The sequence below is a fragment of the Meles meles genome, chromosome 17 (genome assembly GCF_922984935.1).
Source record: "Meles meles chromosome 17, mMelMel3.1 paternal haplotype, whole genome shotgun sequence".
NCBI classification, from domain to species: Eukaryota; Metazoa; Chordata; class Mammalia; order Carnivora; family Mustelidae; genus Meles; species Meles meles.
In genome coordinates, this window is record NC_060082.1 from 5,387,809 (window position 1) to 5,411,926 (window position 24,118).

The window sequence follows — 24,118 nt, forward strand, 5'->3', positions numbered from 1 at the left end:
CAACACATTCTGGGGCACCTGGGTGGCTCAGTGAAGTGCCTGCCATCACCTCAGGACATGATCCCAGGGTCCTGGGATGAGCCCTGGGTCAGGCTTTCTCAGTGGGAAGCCTGCTTCTCCCTCCCCCACTTAGTCCCCGCCACTTCTCCCCACCCCCCCGCTTGTGCTGTCAAATAAACAAAATCTTTAAAAAAAAAAAAAAAAGCAGACATCCTTGACAATCATTTTATCCCCAATCACACTGGGTTTGTGTCTCGAAACACCCGTCTCCATAGAACTGCTTCCCCCAGGTGCTACTTGAATTTAAGAAAATGTCCATTTGCATCAACCCCATTCAGGGACAGGCCAACTCTAAGCTTAAGACACATTACCAGGCTCTGTGGAGGATTCCTCAGATCTCTTAATAAAGCTGTCAGGGAGATTCTGAATATCCAAGTCACTCTGAAGTCCCTCTTCTTTTAACACAGACCCTCACTCAATGTGAAAAATAAACATTTATTACAAAAACAAGTTTGGACATTTGACAAGGTGTTTTCCAACTCATAGAGGCTGCGGTAAGCTGCAGAGATAAATTCCAAGGCTGGTAATAAATGACTCCAACTCACCACAAGCGACTGAGGGAGGGAGGAACCCTTTACCTCAGACTTAAAGGAACAATGAATCACCTACCTCTGCTTTCCTGTGGTGTTTTCTCTCCGCAACCTCCCCCACCCCCATCTCCCAAGCAGAACACAAAAAGCTGAAACATACTTTAAAAATCTCATTCTTACTGAACCGTTCCATAATCTCTACTTTTATTGTTTCATTAAATTTATTTCCATCTGGAATATTTACTTTTTATTGGTGCATGACCCTTAACTGATGGTCTAGTTGGTTTTGTTTTTCCTTTTGGATTCTTGATGGAACACTCGATTCTGTTAGGGATTTCCAGATAAGGGATTAAAACATGGCCAAGTGGGGCTCAGTGTCCTCCACAGTATCAGCCCTGGGAAACCCTGTACTTGCCCTCTTGCTGGTTAACAGACTGGGGGACTGCGGTAGATGGGGAAACAGAAATCTAAGGGGAAAAAGCGTCTGGATGGACAGAAGGAAGGAATGACAGGCAGGCCATCTTGCTTACTGCTGCTCACTCCCATCCATCCATCCAGTCTTCTGTCCTGGTCTCTAAACTGTCTTTTCCTCAAATAGCATCTCCCTCTCACCCTCAATCCAGCTTAAATAAAGTAGTAATTGCTACTTTAAGCTACTACTAAAGGAGGACTTCTTCAAAGGCTTTGAGGAATCCTCCTGCCTCCGGCTCTGGAGTTTTCCCACAGCGGTAGAGAAGTCTATTGATGCATCTGGCTGGCGGGGTGGGGGGGTGGGGGGGGTGGGCACTTTCTCCTCCCACCTGGTGGATGAGCCCCAGCAGAAGCCTGGAGCACAGGCTCGGCTTCCCCGGGGCACTCCTCCAGCAGAAAGCTCTCCTGCGGCCACAAGAGGGCTCTAGACAGAGGGTCGGACGCTCAGAGGCTCCACCTTGAGACAGGAACCAGGAAGGGGTGGGACAGGGAGCCAGGACCAAGCCAGGTTGCAGGGAAATGGGGCTTCAGGCAGCTTCCTGTTTGTACACTGCAGCCCAGGAACCTCATTTCCCCACTTCCCACAGCAAGAAGGTTTGATAAACCAAGGCTTTATTTCCAGCAACATCCAAACACACACCAACAAAATCTCACGGAAGAGCTAAGAAGCCCTCCGGCACACACTGGATTTCAGCAACTGAGACCACGCACGCGGGCAGACACGCACGCTCGGCAAAGAGCTAAGAGCTACTGCAACATTCCCATTGCCCTGCAGATGCAGCTCAACAGCGTCCGCCCAGGCTCCAGCCAGCGGTGAGAGTTTGAGCTTCCAGCTGCTCCCGCTTCCTTTTTCTCTCAGTGGTTTTAAAGGGCTTCTGCTCCATGCCCGCTGAAAGCTCGCTTCTCCACACAGAACCAAAGCTCCTGTGTTTTTCCCGAAGACACAGCTGGTGCCGGTCTGCTTGTGTCTCGGACCGTCTGCTTGTGTCCGGGACCGTGCAACAGGATCCCAGTGGCACTTCCCGTGGGAAGACAGAACAAAGGGGGCTGCAGAGGCAGGAGAGACTGGGTGCGGTCCCCAAACAACCTTGTCAGCTGTCAGCTGCTCCATCTCCAGTCCCCACCCTGGAACGGCGGATACCTCCTCAGCATAAGGAAAGGGCCGCGGGATAAGCTCAAGGTCACTACTCACGGGCCAGGACGCGGGGGTGAGGGGGTGGGTAGCGTGTCTGCCACTGTTGTCGCCTGCTTAGAGGGAGGTCAACCAGCGTCAGTCAGGACTCCTACCTGATCCCTCATAGGGATGGGGAACGAAAGCTTTAAACAAGTCCCAGGCCACTCAGCGGTGGTGGGAACAGAGGGACGGGGCAGGAGGAAGGGGGACACAGCCAACATTATTAAAAAAAAACAAATCCTAACTAAGATAAAAGTGGGGACCCTTGTGGGGCACGTAAGGCATTCTGTGGAAGTACAGACATCACGGGCCAGAGTCTGGTAGCACCAGCGTAAGGCAAGCACAGAGGACAGGAGATGAGCCGGACCAGGGTCACACCAGGAATGACGAAGTCTGCCTGAACTCCCCCTGGGGAAACAGAAACATCAAATCAACTCTATCCCTGCCTTTAGCTCTCCTCTCCCGCACGTGGGACACGGGCCAGAAGCCCCCCTCGTCCCGGGGTAGCACACTCACTTCGCTGCGGGCACTGGGCTGGCTGTAAATCGCCTTCTTACTCGAGGTCCTGCAGACAAGCCAGAGGATGGAGATGCTCAGTTCCTAGTGCTCCCCTTAGCCTCTGCTCGCCAGCGCGGGAGGCTGGACTCAGCTTCACAGAAGCACAGAGTTCTCAGCAGGGACGCGCGGGTGCAGGGAGACAGGACAAACGCAAGGCTACAGGAACAGGGACAGGTAGAGACCCGGATCTCTGCCCAAACGGGGCTACCCCCACCTCCGCCTCCACCCCTTCCCCTGGACCCATCTCAGCTTCAAACCATAGGCGTCCACGTTCTCAACCTCAGGGATCCCCACGACGGACCTCACTCACCCTTTCTTTGTTCCTGAAAGAGAAGAAATGAGACCATGAGCATGAGCAGGACAGAGCGAGCCGGACACCGAAGGGGCGGGGGGCACAGCACACAGGCGGTAAGTGGTGCTCACCCGGGAGAGAACCCCGCACGTGTGGGCTCACTATCTGCTCTGTGCTCAGGAGGCACCCAAGAACCATGCCCTGAAAGGGGGATGATAAAAAGGACAGCCTCTGAGGGCAGATACTCACTGTCAAAGTAGCCTCGTCTATAGGCGAACCAGATGCCCAAAATCAAGAATCCAAGGAGAATGAGCGTCACAAGGACAGCGGCCACGATGCCCCCCACATTCAACTCCGCTATGAGACACAAACGAGAGGTCAGGGCCCTGAAGGCACACTCCCACTGCTGACACCACTACCAAAGCCAGGAAGAAAAGCAGACCCCGACCCCCACCCCAGGTCAAGCTCATGCCGCTGCTCCGCACACCCGTGCTCACCGGCCTCCATGCGCACAGCGTCTGACCTCATGGGGGTCCCATAGCCATTCTGTGCCTGACACATGTACTCGCCAGTGTCATAGGCTGAAACGGGGTTGAAGACCTGGAGGGAAGAAAACAGTTGGCTTCCTGCCCGAAGAAGCCAAGGACCTACTTCTGCTTTTTCGCGTGTGTTTTTTTTTTCCTGTGTGTGTTTTAAGTTCTACGCCCAACATGGAGCTTGAACTCACGACCCCGAGACCAAGACTCGCAAGCCTCCAGCGACTGAGTCAGCCAGGCGCACCTCTGTTTTTGCTTCTTAACTGCACCAGAGGGGACAAATTACATCACGTCACTTTCAGGTGTACGACATAATGACTCAACTGTTCTACACGTTACGCAACGTTCATCCTACTATGTGTCCAAGTGCCCATCTTTTGTCTGTTGACCCCGAAGCCAAATTCACCTGCCGCTCTTCCTCCCCACCTTCAAGGGTTCTGCAACTGCCCCCGCCCCTCCCTCGCTACCCCATCCCTACCAGCTCCCCGGTCTTGTGATCCAGGCTATAGGAAGAGTTGCTGAAGGCTCGGTTGTTCCTGGGCTCTGTGGGCATCAGGACCCCGTCCTTGTACCAGTAGAACTCAGAAGGGGGAGAGCCATCTTTTTCCGAGCAGGTCAGCACTGCCCGACTGCCAATGGTGGCAGAGGAAGGGACGCTGACAGTAGGCTTGGACGGAGGCACTGTAAGGGGACAGAAGGGGCTGAGCCCAGGTCAGAGGGCACTGCCCAGAGGCTACACTGCTGATCCCCCATCCCTCAGCTCTAGCCTCCAACCACACCACGCCCTCAGCTTCCCCCACCAGGGGCTCAGCCCCTCTCTGCCGGCACCGGGACTCTGAATCCCCCCAGCCAGGGGCGTTCTCACCCTCAGTGAGCTCCAAAGCTCACCAGAGCCTGTGAGGGTTTAGGGAAGCAATGAGTGCCAAGACCACACGGGAAAGGTGTGGTACATACCCAGCACGACGAGCTTGACGGTGACCTCCCCATAGGTGTTGCCGCCTTCGTCGGAGACCATACACGTATACATGCCCGTGTCTTTCCGGGTCACAGAATGGAAAGTGATGCCACTATGTGAGAAGGTAACTCGGTCCTCATATGAAGCTGCGAGGAGAGAGGAAGGAGAGGCTGAATGAGCCGGAGAGCTGAGAGAAGCCGGCGATGGCGGCAGGAGAGGCCACGGGAGATCCGCGGGACCCGAGCCCCAGGCCGCAGCTCTCCCCTGGAACCCAGGCCCCTCAGTCCCTCCACAACCTGGGCCATCAGAAAGGAAGAACAACAACTCACCTGTGATCTTGTTGTTATAGCAAACGAGGCTGGTGATGTCACCTTGGGCAAACTTCCACTCCACGCGGGGAGAGGAGAAGCCGGAGTAGGAGCAGGGCAGCTTGGCAGCTGCAGACACAGACAGGACAGAAGTGAAGAGGAGGAAGGAGAGCAGCAAACGGGAAAGGGGAAATGGCCCCCAACAGTGGCCCCTGCTGGATGCTGTCCAAGTCCCCGGGGCCTGCACCTGCTCCCACCCGCCCCAGACCCCCACCCCCGAGCTGCCCTGCACTCACGTTTGTTCTCAGCAACGGAGACTTCAGGTTCCGACGTGTACACCGCACCCCTGCTCAGCGCCAGGGAGCCTGAGGAGGACAGGGGCAGCCCCATCAGGAGGGGACAGAAGAGTATCCCCTCTGATGGGGCGTCGGAGGCTGGGCACCTCCCATGGCTTCTCCAAGGCGAGGAGATTCTGCCATCCAAGCTCCTCCTGGGTCTCACACCCTTCTTACCAATATCCTAACCATTTTCTTTAAATGCTTTCTGCCATAACTGCAGGCCAATCCTTCCATTATCAATGGAAATGAAGTATTTCTTTTGAATGTAATTTCCTTTACTCCTTCTGTTTCCCTCTGCGACTCCCAATAATCTTTTTAATTTTTTTAAGATTTTATATATTTATTTGAGAGAGAGACAGAGCACAAGCAGGGGTAGCTGCAGGGGGAGAGGGAAAAGCAGGCTCCCCGTTAAGCAGGGACCCCAACGTGGGACTCGATCCCAGGCCCCGGGATCATGACCTGAGCCAAAGGCAGATGCTTCACCAACTGAGCCACCCAGAAGCCCTTGCAGCTCCCAATAATCTAATTGGATTCCTACTCGTCCAAGAACAGCTTCCGCAATGACATTGCATGGTTCAGAGAAAGCTTCTCAACAAATAATTAATTGCAACCACTTGTCAGACGCTCCTGGCAGGAAGCCAGCAAAGCTGGAGACTGGGAAGGCGGGGAGGGGAGGTGGAGTGGGGGGTGAGGGGAGGGAAGGAGACAGGAGGCAGGGAGTCAGGGAGGGAGGGGAGGAGCAATAATGAGGATAATAACAACACTTGACATTTGTAGGGCATTTTGTGCTTTTTAAAGCGTTTTCACATACATTACATCGTTTGATCCTTGAAAGCAGCATGACAGATCAGCAGGACAAGTGTTATTACCCAGTTTTACACGAGGAACCGAGCCAACGAGAAGGAAAGAATCGTGCCTAAGATGACACAGCCGGACCTGAGAGGGAGCCAGGACCAGCCCTGGGCAAGATCCTCTCCAAAAATCTCCTCCCACCCAGTGGAGAAGGAAAGGAAGACGCGGTGTGTAGTGGGGGGATGAAGGGCTGGGGGAGCGGGCGGGGGGGGGGGGGGGCTAACCAAGTGCGACCACCACCGGCCGGGCAGGGGGTCCAGCACTCGACAAGAAGCACCAGAGACGGACTCTGGGAGAGCCAGACTCGACTGCAGACCTGCACTTGCACAAACATCCCATTCGCGTTCTCACGCTCAACCACCAAGTGTGCGTTCGTTGTAATTCTAAGAGTCCGTCTTCCTTAGATTAATGCGAGCACATTCTTCCTCTGTGTGATTCCTCACATAACTGAGTACGGTCCTGTGACTTCTGAGGCTCCCTGTTCTCACCTGAAACACGAAAGGTTTGAACTAGATGTTCTCTAAAGTCCTTGAGGGATTTTGGTTTTTGGTTTTGTTTTCGAATTAATATATAAAGAGTACTTTTATACAGGGGCGCCTAGTAGCTCAGTCAGTTAAGCGTCTGCCTTCAGCTCAGGTCATGATCCTGGGGTTCTGGGACTGAGTCCTGCATCAGGCTCCCTGCTCAGCACAGAGCCTGCTTCTCCCTCTGCCTCTGCCTGCGGCTCCCTCTGCTTGTGCTCTCTCTCTCTCTCTGACAAATAAATAAGACAAAATCTTTAAAATAATCAATCTCTGTAAAATAAATAAAATAAAACTTTTTTTTTTTTAGATTTTATTTATTTATTTGACAGACAGAGATCACAAGGAGGCAGAGAGACAGGCAGAGAGAGAGGAGGAAGCAGGCTCCCTGCCAAGCAGAGAGCCCGATGCGGGGCTCGATCCCAGGACTCTGGGATCATGACCTGAGCCGAAGGCAGAGGCTTTAGCCCACTGAGCCACCCAGGCACCCCTATAAGTACTTTTATACATTTATCTCAACTTGACACAACACTGTGAATTAGTCCAGAACATTTAGTTCTCTCTCTCCCATTTTACATAAGAGAAAATTAAATGTCTAAAAAGTTACGGGGCTAGCCCATGTTTTCATAACTATAAAAGACCAGAGCTCAGATGAGCACACAGCTTCCTCCTACACCCTCTTTTCTCCCTTTTTATTTTATTTTTAAAAGATTTTTTATTTATCAGAGAGAGAGCGAGCTGGGGGAAGGAGAAGATGGGAAGGGACAAGCAGGGAGCCTGACACGGGGCTCGGTCTCACCACCCTGAGATCATGACCTGAGCCGAAACCAAGAGTCTGACACTTAACTGCCTGAGCCACCCGGATGCCCTCTTTCCCCTTTTTATACCATATTTTTATAAGCCACGCTGTTTCTCAGAAAAGCCATGGCTTAATGGGCGCAGACTATACAATAAATGTCATTATTTTAAAAGTCAGGTCCATTTTACCTGTGAATTATTTCTAATAGTATTACATTGAATCTGTAGACTATTGGGCATCTACATTTTAATGTCAAATTTACAACCACACATAATGAGAGACAAGAAATTAAATCACACGCCCTCACTTAACTGAAAACTGGGCACACTGACATTCTTACTCAGCTGTTACTGGGAATGCTGATAATGAAATGTTTTGATTTTCGCCCCAGTCAGCTTCCTCTGCTTTGATGATGGGAACTCTGTTTTTAAGATCCTCAAATTTTACAGCTTGCTACCTGTGATGTGCGGCGGGATGCTCGAGCAGGATCTCCCCTTCAGGAATGAAGGACTAGTTTTCCAGCTGCTGGGACTTCTGCCAGATGAAGGCCCTCAGCCATCAGCCCTTCTGGGGACAGACAGCACCCTGCCGGGCCCAGGGGCATGCCTGACACCAGGGCAAGGGCAGTGCCCCAGCAATGAATGAGAGCAGGAGGGCAGCTCCAGGGAGCCCCAGCTCTACTGCCCCAATGCCCCAACCCCCCAACTCGGGAAAACACAGAAAGGCTATTCCCACCCTAAAGCTCTCCTGGACAACAGGCTGAGGCTTCGATGCAACTGAAATTCTCCCTCTGCCCAATCCTGCTTCCTTTCCCTTCCCTGCCCTTCCCTAGGTGTGGATCCCAAGAGCACTCCCTAATAAACGTCTTGGTACAGTAATTGACATCTCAGGGTCAGTACCTGCCCCCACCCCTCCCTCAGAGGCAGGATTGTGGCTGACCTCCTGTGGCCTGACCTCCAATACCCAAGCTCTACTGTGCCTGCGAGTCCCTGCATGCCTTTGCCCAGCCTCACACGGCACGCCCTCCTCGCCCTCCTGGATAACTCACCATCGTGGACCACTCCCCAAACCCCCCCGCCCCCGCTGTCCCTCCTGAACAAGCCTCTGGAACCAGGCTGCCTGACTCAAATCCTAGCTCTGGGACCTCCTAGGCTGAGCGATCCGGGCAGGCTACCTTAGTCACTCTGAACCTCGGTTCACCCATCTGTAAAATGGGGATAATAACAGTTTCTACATCAAAGGCCTGTGGTTGAGAGTTAAACAAGCTAATATAAATAAAGTGCCTACAAGAGGAAGCACCAAGTAACCACTGTATCTTCTATTATCATCATCATCATTATTATCCCCATCTGCCCATAGATCCTCTGAACACACTTATTTTTCTGACCTCACAGTTTCTTCAGGAAGACATATAAATAGGGCACCTGGGTGGCTCAGCGGGTTAAGCCTCTGCCTCAGGCTTAGGTCATGATCTCAGGGTCCTGGAATTGCTCCGCGGGGAGCCTGCTTCCCCCTCCCCCTCAGTCTGCCTCTCTGCCTACTTGTGACTTCTCTCTCTCTCTGTCAAATAAATAAATAAAATCTTTTTTAAAAAGACATATAAATAAATATAAACTCTGCCTGCAAAATGCTTATGTCCCGCCGCCTCTGAGTTTGCTCACTCTCCTCTTTGAACCTTGCTTCTTCTGTCAATCCCTTAATATGAGTGATTCCCAGCACTGCATCTCGGGCCTTTTCCCCTCCCACATTCTCTCTAGGAAATCTCAAACACAGCCCGAAATTCATCTGCACCCACCTGGGGACAGCTCCGGTCCCCACCTCCCACCACAGCTGCAGGTGCCTCCCTGTCCGGGGCTGAGCCTCCTCCCGCCCTCTCCCCCGGACTTCACACACCCCCTTCCCGCATCGGCCTCCACCTCTCCTCCTGCTCCCCTCTCCAGGCTGGTGGTATCACCATCTACGACTTGCTCACTCAAACGGGAAGCCCTCCGGCAGTCACCATCTCCCCCTCACTCCTGTCAATCACGAAGCAAGCACTATATCGTCAATTCTGACCACCGCTGCTTAGTCCCACCAACATCTGAAGGATTGCGACTGGTCTCTCGGGTAAACTTGCTTTTTGTCTTCTTTAGTCTTGACCCATTCAAATCCGTCCTCCCTCCAGTGCCTGAGGAAGAGCTAGTATTTCCGGAGCGCTTACTGTGTGCAAGGCCCCGCTACAAGCTTATTACCTGGCTGCTCGTTTATCCCTACAACGACCTCCAGACTTGGGTGATACTATTATTATCATCTCTATTTTTCTTTAAAGATTTACTTCTGTATTTGAGAGAGAAAGAGAAAGAACTTCCAGCAGACTCCCTGCTGAGTGTGGAGCCCAAGGCAGAGCTCGATCCTAAAACCCTGAGATCATGACCTGAGCTGAAGCCCAGAGTCTGCCGATTAACCGACTGAGCCACCCGGGAGCCCCTATCATCTCTATTTGCTAACCCAGGGAAACTGAGGCCACGGGCAGCTAAGTGGTGGTGCATATTCAAATCGAGGCAGCTTGATACCACACACCCTTCCTAAAAATACACATCTAACACTTGCTTCAAGTTTTCAAGGATCGCATAGTGCCTCTCGGAGAAAATCCAGACTCTTCACCCAGGCAAGTGGTCCCGCACTACCTGCCCCTCTGGTCAGTCTCTACCCTTTCAGTTTCTCCTCCAGCGGCAGAGACTCCTTCAAACTCCCAGCAAAGGGCACATTCCCAACCTCTGCTTCGCTCCTACCGCTCCAGCTCAGCAGAGTACCTTTCCCCTCTTTCTTCATCTGGTCAGCAGCTGCGCGTCCACATTATTTCCCAAGGAATGACCCACCCACCCCCAATCCTACCAGAGCTGGCTTCGGACCTGGCTTCCGACCTCATTCCTCGTTCTGAGGCTTTAACTACCCCAGGCGAAACAGGAGCAAAGCACTTCCCATTCTAATGACATCATCTGTGCCCGGGGACGTCTCCCCTACCAGACAGCAAACCCCGAGGGAGCAGGGACCGTGTGTTATTTATTATTCTGGGTACTCAGCACTTCAGCATAATGCCTGGTACGAGTTGACATTGAACAACTCAGAGTCTTAACAAATTAGGTCATAGCAGAACATTCACTACCACATCTACTTGTTAAAGTTTATCTACAAAGATAAGCCCATTTTTCAAGCTGGCAGACAGGGTACGCCCAAATGAAAAACAAACCTGGCCCACAGTTCAATTTTTTTTTTAATTTTAATAAACTGTTCTACTTTGGGGGGGAATGATGCTTTTCCATTAATCTATTTCTTTTCTAATTTTTTCTTTTAAGATTTTATTTATTTGAGAGACAGACAGAGCATGAGTGAGGGGAGTGGGGCAGAAGGAGAGGAAGAAGCAAACTGCCCGCTGAGCAGGGAGCCCCACTCAGAGCTTAACTCCAGGATCACAACCAGAGCCGAAGGCAAAGGCAGACTCCACCCAGGCGCCCCTCCATTAAACTTTTTCTGAAACTTAGCTTCAGAACTTAAAAATTAAGTGGTCTTGTTTTTTGTTAAGATTTCTTTCATTTTTTTTTAAGATTTTATTCATTTATTTGATGGACTGAGATCACAAGCAGGCAAAGAGGCAGGCAGAGAGAGAGAGAAAGAGAGAAGCAGGCTCCCCGCTGAGCAGAGAGCCCGATGCGGGGCTCGATCCCAGGACCCTGGGATCATGACCCGAGATGAAGGCAGAGGCTTTAACCCACTGAGCCACCCAGGCGCCCCAAGATTTCTTTCATTTTTAAGTGATCTCTACACACAATGTGGGGCTCAAATTCACAACCCCGGGATCAAGAGTTACACACTCCACTGACTGAGCCCACCAGGTACCCCCCAAATTAAGTGCTTGCTTTTTTTTAAAGATTTTATTTGTTTATTTGACAAACAGAGATCACAAGTAGGCAGAGAGAGAGAAGGAGAAGCAGGCTCCCTGCTGAGCAGAGAGCCCGATGCGGGGCTTGATCCCAGGACCCTGAGATCATGACCTGAGCCGAAGGCAGAGGCTTTAACCCACTAAACCACCCAGGCGCCCCAAATGTTTTAAAATTTCAAACAGTCTCAAAACTTCTCTGCACATGCGCAATTCCCAACAGCCATTTTGCAACAAGGCCTGATTTCTGCCCCAGGTTGCAGTGTGTCTGTAGGTGCCCCCATGCACAAAGGTAGAGGCTGCTTTTCTGCATCCATGGAAGTGTGCAAGACAGAAGTGGACATGCCAGGAGGTTGCTGATGCAAGCAGAGGGGTACCTGAGGGGCTCAGTCGGGGAAGGGGTTGCCTTCCTATTGGGTCATGATCTCAGGATCCTGGGATAGAACACTGCATCAGGCTCCTTGCTGAGCCCACAGTCTGAGTCTCCCTCTCCCTCTGCCCCTACCCTCTGCTCTCTCACTCTCTCTTTTGAATAAATATACAAAACCTTCCAAAAAAAAAAAAAAAGCATCCAACTCCAGATCTCAACTCAGGTCCTGACCTCACAGCCCACAAGATCAACAAGCCAGAGGCAGGCTCTGCCCTCCGCAGGGAGTCGGGCTGGGACGCTCTCCCTCTGCCCCTCCCCCCACTCAAACCTGCTTCTGCTCCTCTCTCTCAAATAAACAAATCTTTTTAAAAATGATAAAAAATAAAGCAGCAGAAGAAAGTGGGCGAAAGAGTAAAACACCGCCACCCTCTTCAGACAGGTACAACCAGGAGGCTCCAAAGAACCCCAGGTCAGTAGAGGAGGAGATCCTTTTTCTTTTTTTTTTTTTAAGATTTTATTTACTTATTTGAGAGAGAGAGAGAGAGAGAGGACAAGTGGGGGTACAGAAGGCAGAGGGAGAAGCAGGTCCCAACTGAGCACAGAGCCCCATGTGGGGCTCGATCCCAGGAATCCGGGATCATGACCCGAGCTGAAGGCAGACGCTCCACCGACCGAGCCCCCCCAGGTGCCCCAGGCCTGATCCTCATCAGAGCACTGTCCCTTCTGCAGAGGGAATCTTCAAAATGGTTTATGCTTGTTGGGACTGAATTGTGTTCCCCCTAAACTCCGATACCTCAAAACAGGGCTGTATTTGGAGATGTGGCCTCTCACAAAACGATTAAGTTAAAATAAGGCCCTTGGGACATGTCCTAGTCCAACCTAAGCAGTGTCCTTTATATGGAGAGACAGCAAGGGTGCCTCCCCCAGGGAAGACCACCAGCGAAGAGTGTGGTTTCAGAGGAACTGAGGCTGTCAGCCCTGTAGTCTTGAACTTCCAGCCCATAGAACTGTGAGAAAACAAATCACTGTTGGGGCGCCTGGGTGGCTCAGCCCGTCAGGACCTGACTTCAGCTCAGGTCCTGATCCCTGAGTCCTGGGACTGAGTCCTGCATCCAGCTCTGAGCTCAGCCTGGAGTCTGCTTCTCCCTCTTCTTCTGTCCCTCTCCCACCTCATGCTCTCCCTTTCTCAAAATCAATAAATCTTCAAAAATTGTTTAATTAAAAAAATCTTTAAAAATTAAAAAGAAAATAAATAACTGTTGTTTAAGCCCCAGTCTGTGATATTTTCTGATGGCGGAGCAGGTGCATGAATACATAGGTCTACGCTGAATTTCAGCCGTGGGCATTCTGGCTGAATTTCCAGGGACGACAAACTGGACCTAGGTTTATGATGACATTTCCACACAGTGCAGGAATCAACATTCTGCAGAGCAAAGAAACCATCACCAAATGAGAAGGCAACCTACTGAATGGGAGAAGAATTTTGAAAGTCGCCTACCTAATAAAGGATTACTATCCAAAAAATTGAGAACATATAAAGAACTCACAACTCAATAGCAAAAAACCCCACAGAATCCAATTTAAAAATGGGCACAGATCTGAACTGATGTTTTTTCCAAAGACCTACAGACAGCCAGCAGGTACATGAAAAGATGCTCAACATCACCCATCATCAGGGAAAGGCAAATCAAAACCGCAATGAAATGTCATTTCACGTTACTATCAAAAGACAAGAAGTAACAAGTATTGGTAAAGACGCAGAGGAGAGGGAACCCTCATGCACCGCTGGCAGGGATACAAACTCGTGCAGCCGACACGGAATACAGCATGGGGGTGCCTCAAGAAAGCAAAAGTAGAACTACCCTAGGATCCAGCAATTGCACTACTAGGTGTCTCCCAAGGAAATAAAACCACTCCTTCGAAAAGACACAAGCTTCCCTACGTTGACTGCAGTACTATTTACAATAGCCAAGATACGGAAACCACCTAGGTGTCCATTCATGAATGAATGGATAAAGAATACGTGATCCATCTGAAAAACAACCTGAGGGTTTTGAAGGGTCAGGGGTGGGAGGTTGGGGCAACCTGAGGGTTTTGAAGGGTCAGGGGTGGGAGGTTGGGGGAACAGGTGGTGGGTAATGGGGAGGGCACGTTTTGCATGGAGCACTGGGTGTTGTGCAAAAAGAATGAATACTGTTATGCTGAAAAAATAAATAAAATGGAAAAAAAAAAGAATACGTGGTCCACGTATATACAATGTTTTATTACTCAGCCACAGAAAAGAATGAAACCTTGCCATTTGGGTTAACATGGATAGAACTTGAGGCCATTATGCTAAAGGAAATAAGTCAGACAGAGAAGGACAAATACCATATGATCTCATGTATATGTGGGATCTATATTTATTTATTTATTACTTACTATATATATATTTTTTTAGATTTTTATTTATTTGACGGAGAGAGACACAGCAAGAGAGGGAACACAAGCAGGGGGAGTGGGAGAGGGAGAAGCAGGCTCTCCGCCAAGCAAGGAGCCCAATGAGGGGCTGCTCCCAGGACCTCAGGATCATGACCTGAGCTGCAGGTAGACACCCAATGACCGAACCACCCAGGGACCCCTAAATCTTTTTTTTTAAGATTGTATTTATTTATTTATTTGACAGAGAGATCCTGGAGAGTACAGGCAAGTCTGGTAAGTTTCAAGGAGAGAAAAAGGACAGGAGGAAAGGACCACACAGGGGACCTGGAGATGATTGTAGCTGCCAACAGCAGGTAGGCAGAGTGGCACAAGGGGGTAGAAGTGGGAGCAGAAGAGGAGGGAGCTGAGGTGGTGATGTAGCCATTAATACTTAAATCGACCCCTGTATGCTTTCCTACAATTCAGAAGAGAGCTGGTGGTGGACAAATCTGTAAGACTGAGTACATCGTTCTTAAAAACCACTATGTATCTGAATAATAAAACTGTGACAAATTGTATTTTCCAAAACAGAATGGATCTATATGCTTATTTCATCCCACATGCTTTTTTTACACTGTGACTTGAGTCTAGGTTCCCTCCTCTTGAATCCTAGCAAGGTCTTGGGACTGCCTCGACCAATGGAGGGTCATGGCAGAAATGATACAGCGAGCCCTCCCATTAAGGTTGGTGCCCTATGCAATTTTTTTTTAAAGATTTTATTTATTTATTTGAGAAACAGAGAGAGAGGGAGCATGAATGGTGGGGAGGAGCAAGGGAAGGGAGATGCAAACTCCCTGAAAGGGGAGCCCAAAGTAGGGCTCAATCCCAGCACCCCGAGATCAAGCCCCAAGCCAAAGGCAGACACTCAACCAAGCTACCCAGGGGCCCGCACTGTCTCCTTAGATTCCAATCGCAAAAATGCTGCGAGACAAGTATTACTGTTATCATCCCATTTCACAGATGAGCACACTCAGCTTAGAATAGTTGTCCAGGGGCACCTGGGTGGCTCAGTGGGTTAAGCCTCTGCCTTCAGCTTGGGTCATGGTCTCAGGGTCCTGGGATGGAGCCCCGCATCGGGCTCTCTGCTCAGCAAGGGAGCCTGCTTCCCCCTCTCTCTCTCTGCCTGCCTCTCTGCCTCCTTGTGATCTCTCTCTGTCTGTCAAATAAATAAATAAAGTCTTAAAAAAAAAAAAAGAACAGTTGTCCAAAATCACACAGCTACAGACAGCAAAGAAAGAAGGGAATCCTTTTTCAATGTGGGGCTCAAACTCATCACCTGGAGATCAAGAGTCTTACACTCTACCAACTGAGCCAGCCAGGTGCCCCATGGTCGAAAGGGAATCTTAACCCAAGTCTGTCTAATTCTGAGGCTCCGAAACTATGACAGTACAGATCGTCTCCACCAGACCAAGGAAAGCCCACCCAACCTCCAAGACCCTGTTCAAATGCCCCTTGACCCATGATGACTTTCCCCAGTCAACATTAATCTCTCCCCCACTTCCAGGAATGTAGTCTAAGAAAATAGACTTAAAAGATGTATGTACAGGGACACTTTCATATTATTTTTCATTATTCATATTCATTATTCAATATTCATAGTATTTCATATTATTTAGTGCAGCAAAAGAAGGAAACCTCAAAGTCCAACAAAAGGTGAACAATTAGTTCTGACATAGCCATGCAGAAGAATACAGAATGGAGTTTGTCTCAAGCCCACTTTGCTTAAAAACACATATACATGGTATATATACATATATAGCATATAATTCATAGAGAAAGACTACAATTAAACACCAGTACTGTTTATCTCCTGATAATAGGATTACATGTAATTTTTAGTTTCTCTATAATCCCTGTTTCCCCATTTTTCTGCACTGAGCACGTATTATTTCTTAACAAAAATGTATCTCTTTCCTTGTATGCCCCCCAAACATTCTGTACGTTGATGACTGTGCCTGGCACATTCTGCTGTTTCTGGCTTCGTCAGTGCATGTCTGTAGTTCCTTGGGAAGAGAATCCAGGCTGTCCGTGCCTCTCCAGCTCCGAGCACTGTGCTTTGCCCCGAGAAGCGTCCCATGCCCCCCCTCCCGAAGCACGCCGCGATGAGAAGGTGGTCACAGAGGACAAAAGTGTCCACACTTAACAGAACCCACCACCAACCACCCCTGCACAGGCAATCAGACCCACCACAGGGAAGCTCCACCTTCTGCTGCTTTATTAAGAAAACGTATTTCCTCTATACATCCTGTTAATTACTAGAAAGTTCCTTAAGCTGCTTTTGTGTCATGAGATGGTCTGAATTCCATGTTTTTTTTTGTTTTTTTAAGGGGAAGGAAAAGGAGGGAAACCAGCCAGCTGGCCTCTCTGGTTTTCTCTAAGAATTCACCCAAACTTCCCCTCTAGGCATCCGAGCTTCAGAGGACCCTCCCGCTGTAAGGAAGCTAGAGCAGCGGAATGAGGAGGAAGAGCCAGGGCATCTGGCTCTGAAAGGATACTCAGTTTACCTGACGTGGGTTCCCAGGACCCCCAGCTTCCCTCCGGACTTCTTGATAGCAGATGTTATTCACTGCTTTATTCCTACTCCCTAGCACAGTGCTCAAAACCCTGTAGACACCCATGTTTCCTAGACTAACAAATGCATTTGGCAAAGCAGTCCCATCAGAACCTGGACCTGGCCACGGTGCCTGGGGGGCTCAGTGGATTAAAGCCTCTGCCTTCAGCTCACATCGTGATCCCAGGATCCTGGGATCGAGCCCCGCATCGGGCTCTCTGCTCAGCAGAAAGCCCGCTTCCCCCCTCTCTCTGCCTGCCTCTCTGCCTACTTGTGATCTCTGTCAAATAAATAAATAAAATCTTTAAAAAATAAAAATAAAAAAAGAACCTGGACCTGGGGCTTCCACCCCCCGGTTTCCCCTTTCCTCCCCACCAGTCACTCTGTAAAGACTGAACTTGCTCCTGGAGGTTAGGGTAGGACAGATAAGGAATGTGTGGGCAAGAGGAAGGCTCCGCGAGCCCAACTGAGCCTACACAGCCCTTCTTGGCTGCACTTTGAGTGACGTCAGGGGTGGAATGGCCCTCAGGATGGCAGACGGTCGATCAGCAGTGTGGGACAGGAAAGCTTTTACTCCATGGCTCCCTCCTGCCCTCTCTCTGCAGAATTTCCATTTCTAGTGTTACCTGCTCTGCTCCTCCCCTTCCCCACCCGTGTCCCCAGTATAGGGAAGGTTGTGCCCCACCCACACAGGGCTCTCTCCAGGGGCCTGGCGTCAAGCTTCCTTGTCAGCCAGCTGCTTCCTCCTGTCCTCACCCCAACATTGCGAAACTAATGCCACAGCCGGACTTTGGACAGAAACCCTGCTTATCAGGGAGTCCCAGACAGATGAACTCTGGGTTTTCAATGCCTGGAAAAGCCCAGAATGTGTCCACCCACATGGCTTCCCACCACCCGCCCCCCCACAGTGCTGTACCCTCTCTCCCAATTACATCTGACAAGTGGTCATCCAGATCTTTCCTGAACCTCGGAAAAGGAAACAAACGACTTTAGAGGCCCCCACAGTCTCTCGACACTAACAGATGTGAAAACTATGCTCCACTACTTCCTACTCCGTCGTGCAAAGTGGGTGTAGCTTTTCCATCTACAATCTTCAATCTTGAGCAAAGGTGTCAGCCCTTTCGGTGTCCACGAACAGGTGGCCCCTGACTGGGTGACTTGGAGGAGCGGTGGGCAGCGGTGGGATCTTAAAGACCAAGACCACAACGCCCCTAAGGCCAACCGGGAAAGACCTCCAGGGCATCCAAAGTGAAATAATGTAACACAATGTCTGTAGTGTGCACCAATGTATCAACCTGTTCTAAGTAAATAAAACTTTTTTATTTTTTTAATTACAGGAGTTCTACCCCAAACCAAAACTAGCCTGGAGACCCCAGACATGCCCAGGTCACAAAGACACTAGCGAGAAACACGGAGAAGGGAAAGCATCCTGGAGCCCGGAGGTACAGACTGAATCCCACCACCGCGCATTTGCACGTTTCCCAGTTCCTAGTTCTGGTGGAGCTCCGTCAGCCACTAGGTTTCAGGTTTCGAGGGACCGATTCTCTCCTGGGCTGGCAGAGGGAGGGAAGAGACGTGACTCACCAGTTGTAGTTGGAGGCAAAGCTGCACAGCAAAGGTGAAAGCGCCTGAGTCAGAAGCATCGGCGGAGGAGACAAGCACTCAGACTGACTCAGGCACCGAGCAGCAGCTCCTGCCTTCTGGTGGGGTCCCCCGCTGAAGTGGGATGGGGGGAGAGAACAAGGGTTCCAACCCAACCCAGGTTCTCCCTTCTTCCCCTTGGTTACATGAGAAGTCATGCTATTCACACATGACCCTGCTAAGCAGAAATGCCTCCCCCTGCCTGGGAGATTGCTGGAAACTTTTCCAAGTGCAGGCTCCCCAGGGAGTAGGAGACAGTGCTTCTGGTCACTGGTTGTGCTTTTCCCAAACCCCATTCCCTCAGTATGCGGGCTCCAATTCCTGTCCCAGCAGCTCAGGCTTTCCTCCCCACAAGGCTTCCCAGGCTGGGGTTGGGATCATATCCTGCTTGACGTGATCATATCCTGCCGTTTCTTCCTCCCTGATAGCAGAGCCCACGGTGAGCAATAACCAGGGTGGGAGAAAAAGGAACACAAGGGCGCCCACGTATGCTCCAGATGTTCCAGGGCCAGAGGACAGACCAGACACCCAAGAAAGAGCCCTTACCTTTTTAACCTTTGCCATCTGGGATCTAGCAGGGGGAAACCTTGCTTCCTTTGACCAACTCTTCTGGGGCAGTATTATTTCCTCCTCACAAAATCCAAAGGGGTGAACTGCTGCCCAGTAATAGTCATCCCTTTCTGTGCATGTGATGTAGCTATGATCCTGGTCGACCCAAAGGACAAGTATCATTACTCCTGCTCCACAGATGGGAAGACTGGGCACTAGCCTCAGATCACAAATAAGGCAGAGAGCCAAACTAGAACCCCGTGAGGTCACCTGATTCCTATTTCCATCCTGACTGTACTAATCAAATCACTCCCCGGGGTCCAGCCGAATTGAAATGTGACATGGTCAGTTCCCCCGTCCCCTAGGCATGTCACTTCCCAGGACCCACAGTCCTGTCAAGCGAATGCAACATTGCCTCAGGCTCCATCTGAATCCCTGAACAGACTAGAGGACACCCCCAAGGTCTGGATGGGGGCCATCCCAACTCTTTCTGTGCCAGTATGTGCTTATTGGGGTAAGTCACAATGCCGAAAATGAGAGAAAAAAGAAAGAGGAAAAGGAAGAAGGATGCTGGCTTCGGGAGGCTTGTAAGCCCAACACACAGGGTCACAGACAGTGCCAATGATGAGAAACTTCCGGCCGGGGTGGGGGGGGGGGGCGGGGGATGGGAGGTTGAGTATCACCAGGAGGACCACCCAGAACCAAAGAAGGGCCATGGGTGTCATGAGCAGTTCTGAAATACAGGCAGAAGTAAGAAAGGCGAAGAAACAGGAAAAGAAGGGAAACTCAATCAAAGAGGAAAGTGGAGGCTGAGAAAGGGGCAAGGGAGAGAAGGGAAGAGAGCGGACCCAGGGGCGTTATCCCAAGCTGATGTTTGAGATCATGGTTCCTGTGCCAGAGGGTGCTTGAGATGCTGGATCCAGCAGTGGAAAAAGGAGAAGGGGCTCAGGAAAACTTGGTTCCATTCCCAGGTCCTTTCGTCAATCTGGAAAAGTCATTTCCCCTCTGTGGGCCTATTTCCGTATCTGTACAATAGGGAGAGGAGCAGACTTGCTTCTGGTCCGGTTTACCCCAAGAGCTTCTGTTTTTGTGAAAAGGGACAAAGGAGCTGTCAATCCATCTGTCTAAGAGCAGGGAATCCATTTCCAACTTCAAAACTGAACAAATGAACTGCCCTATGACCACCGATGCTGATTGTGGCTGTTCATCTCTTTTACATTTCCTAAAGCACGACCTCGAGGGAAAAACAAAGATTCCTACAGATCACACACACAAGAATCCACGGAGGCACGGGCACTCAAGAATCTGACAGATCCAGCTGGGGACACAGGCTGCCTCACGAGGTGACCCTAACCACACACCCAGTCCCGCCCAAACCTATCTATAGTCCGCGGCGTGCCCCCGCAAGTGAGCCTCATTGTTCCACAGGAAAGGGAGTTTACAAAGGAAACAAAAACTCCCAGGAGCGGCTGGGGGAGGGCAGAGCACCGGCTCCGAGAAGGATCCAGCCAACCCAGAGGCAGGTCCTCCCCCTGGGAATAGTCACTCCGTCAACACCACTTCGGAAGGACTCTCGAGGTCGCTAGCCCAGGAAGGAACTTGAAGTGCCCTGCTCGGAGAAAGGCGCTATTTCCAATTTATTTCCTCTTCGGAGTTTGCACCCAGACACTTTTCCCAGAGCAACCACCGCCACCCCAAAGATCCAGGGGAGCTAAAGCCAGGCAAAGAGATGCCCACCGCACCCGACCTCCATTAGACCTGCCCTGAGGACCGTCCGCGGTGCCAGGCTCGGGCTTCTCTCGGGTTGTGCGCCGCTGGTCGGGCGCCTGCTGGGGGGCAGGATGGCCCTTCCCAGGCGCGTGTGGAGGGGCTCGCCTGGGCGGGTGTGCGCGGGGCTCCCCGCAGTGAGTGAGGCTGGGAAGCTGGGGCTGCCCCCTCCGTGGCTTCTGGCTCCGTGCGGAGGCCACGGCCCCCTCCCGGGGGGTCTCTGGGGACCGGTGTGGGGGAGGGGAGCCAGCCAGCGCCAGAGTGAGGGGGAGGGGAAGCAGGGGCGGGCAGGGATGGAAAGGGGGACCAGGAGGGTGAGGCTGGCGGGTTTCTCAACTCCTCCCCTCCCGCGGGCGAGAGGCGCGGGGAGCGCCTCCCCCCGACCTCTGCCCCGACCCACCGAGTCCTCCCGAAACTCCGGGAACTTACACAGGATGACCGACGTGAAGAGAAGCAGCTGCTTCCCCCCGGCTCTCGCCTCTGTCCCCATGACGATCAGGGTCCCGACACGACGCGGCCGCAGGAGCCCCGCGCTCAGACCCGGCTTCAGCCACCGCCGCTCGCGGACTAAACTCCGGCCGCCAGGTTGGGCCCCGCCCGGCCCCGCCCCCCGCGGCGATTGGCCGGCGCCCCGGCCCCGCGCGTTCCGATTGGTGCAGGGAGCCGCCACTCCGTTGAGTGACTCACCGCCGCCAGGTGCAACCTCTCGAGCTCCGAGCGCCGGGCGCCCTGCCAAGCCCCGGCCGCCTCTGATTGGCCCAGGGGACTGTCGCGTCAGGAGGCCGGGGCTCACCTTCCGCAGGTGAGGACACCCTGATTGGGCGGCGATCCTGAAGTAGGGACTTTCCGACTGGCTGGGTCCTGAGGGAGAGCGGGGGGTGGAGGGGTACCTCGAAGGCGGGGGGGGGCGCCGTCGACCTGCGGGCCGGGAGCCCCGCCCCGCTGTTCTCCGCGGTTTGTGTGTGTGTCTGGGTGTAAACTGCCGGGGGCTCTACAGAACCGTGGGCCGGTGAAAAACACGCATTCATAGGCAGGGGTGTGGGGAGAGGGGGCGCCTGGGAGGCTCAGTCGTTAAGCGTCTGCCTTCGGGTTGGGTCCTGATCCGGGGTCCTGGGATCCAGCCCCGCCTGGGGCTCCGTGCCCGGCGGGAAGCCTGCTTCTCCCTCTCCACTCCCCCCTGCTTGAGTTCCCGCTCTCGCTGTGTCTCTCTCTGTCGAATAAATAAGTAAAATCGAAGTCTACCAGAGAAAGGCAATTATTATATGATCTCTCTGATAGGAGGAATGGGGGGGGGGGTAGGGACAGGGTGGCTGGGGGATGGCCCCTGGGGCGGGTCTGTGCTATGGTGAATGCTGTGAAGTGTGTAAGCCTGATGATTCCCAGACCTGTACCCCTGGGGCAAATACTACATTATATGCTAATAAAAATAATGTTTTTAAAAATTTTTAAATAAATAAATAAATAAATAAATAAATAAGTAAATAAAATCTTTTAAAGGGAGGGGGGGCTGGGGAGAGGACTGGGACGGGAGCGGAATGAGACCTTGACAGGATTCTCCAGGCGTGGTCCTCTGTGGACCCCGTTCACAGGATTAAGCTTGGAGGGGGCTACACAGAAGAAGGGAAGGGAAGGAGAAGGGGAAGGGACACCTCAGCCCAAAAGTGGGAAAAGCAGGATTATATTCTCTCAAGAACTTTCAACACCCAATGTGGACACCGGACACACCCAGGTAATACAGACGGACCTACAGAGAGATGTGCTGTAAGCATCGCTGTGATGGCAGTTGTCCCTTACACGTGTTCCATCCATCAGCAGAGCCCTGCATTTTAAAATTGTTGTTCTCTCTGTGACTAACAGTTGGGTGCTACGCCCCTCTTGCCAGAGACTGTGTTAATACTCGGGCTTCCTCTTATATTATTGTGTCGCTTTTAACTGAAACTCACGCTCAACATCTTTATTATTTCTAGCTTTTATTTTAAATGGTTTAATTTTTTAAATATTTTATTTATTGATTTGACAGAGAGAGATTGCAAGCAGACAGAGAGGCAGGCAGAGAGGGGGCGGCAGGCTCCCCGCTGAGCAGAGAGCCCAATGCGGGGCTCGATCCCAGGACCCTGGGACCATGACCTGAGCCAAAGGCAGAGGCTTTAACCCACTGAGCCACCCAGGCGCCCCTACAATGATTTAATTTTAACTAATCTTGCCTATTGGACAAATTCCTGAACATTATTGCACTGCAAGTAAGAAGCCCACACCTTTATGCAAAATGGTGGTATTTTTCCACCTTTTGTTTCTTGCACTTTTGCTCTCAATCTTTGGTCCGCTCTACTTCCACTCAGTTTAAAACAATGGTTATCCGGGCGCCTGGGAGCCTCAGTCATTAAGCTCTGCCTTTGGCTCAGGTCATGATCCCGGGGTCCTGGGATGGAGCCCCGCATTGGGCTCCCTGCTTCATGGGAAGCCTGCTTCTCCCTCTCTCACTCCCCCTGCTTGTATCCCCTCTCTCGCTGTGTCTCTCTCTGTCAAATAAATAAAATCTTAAAAAAATAAAACAATGGTTATCAAGCGCCTGGTGGGTGCTATAGGGAAGGAAATACAGATAAATATAAATCACAGTCTTTGACTTCAAATAGCTTGCTCTCTACTTTGAAGACTTAATACAGGAAACAAGACAATATGTTACCAAAAGAAACCTCATGTTACTAAATCGAAACAAATCCTTGGGTGCCTGCCACGTGCAAGGTTCTGTTCTTTACCCTCAAAGGAATGTAGCCTTGAGGGCTACAAGGGGAGGGAAGAGCCGGGAAAGGAACCAATCACTGGGGGCTGTGAGTGTCAGAGAAAACTTCAAGATGGGGAACTTGAGCAGGAGGTTAGAGGAGCTCCAATACTGATCTGGAGTCTTTAGCAGGAAGGGTCATCTTAGAGGTTGAGTCATCCTCTTGCCCTAGATAGGAAGGTCCATACAACAGCAGAGAGTTTATACAGACTCTGCTTAAACTCTTCTGAAAATTCTTAAGGCGGACCATTCTGATTTTTGTACAACTTTTTTTTTCTAAGATTTTATTTATTTATTTGACAGACAGAGATCACAAGCAGGCAGAGAGAGAGGGGGAAGCAGGCTCCCCGCCGAGCAGAGAGCCCAATGCGGGACTTAATCCCAGGACCCTGAGATCACGACCTGAGCTGAAGGCAGAGGCTCAACCCATTGAGCCACCCAGGCGCCCCAGTACAAGTCTTAACTGTTAAAATATCCTTTCTGGAATCTGCTTCCTAGTAACTTCCAGCCTCTGCTCTCTGGAGTTAGACAAAATCATCTCATTATTCCTTGCCAATGAGAGCCCTTCCTTCAAGTATTTTAAGATTCTTTTATGAGCCTTCTAAGTCTTTCCTTCTCCAAGCTAAGCATCTTTAAGTCCTTCAAAGAGTTTTCATTTGGTATGGTTTCAGAAGTCTCCCCCTCACCCCCA

General features: G+C 51.2%; 1 protein-coding gene across 1 annotated transcript; it reads right to left on the reverse strand.

The window, feature by feature from the left end:
• Nucleotides 1-475: 475 nt before the first annotated feature.
• Nucleotides 476-21,234, reverse strand: F11R (F11 receptor). Its single transcript, XM_045982742.1, has 10 exons — nucleotides 21,078-21,234; nucleotides 5,181-5,249; nucleotides 4,906-5,013; nucleotides 4,576-4,722; nucleotides 4,100-4,302; nucleotides 3,583-3,685; nucleotides 3,335-3,442; nucleotides 3,104-3,116; nucleotides 2,752-2,800; nucleotides 476-2,643 (listed from the first exon to the last, which is right to left on the reverse strand). Exons 1-10 carry the CDS (start codon nucleotides 21,136-21,138, stop codon nucleotides 2,608-2,610), a joined length of 897 nt encoding a protein of 298 aa, XP_045838698.1. The 5' UTR covers nucleotides 21,139-21,234; the 3' UTR covers nucleotides 476-2,607.
• Between the last annotated feature and the right edge of the window lie 2,884 nt (nucleotides 21,235-24,118).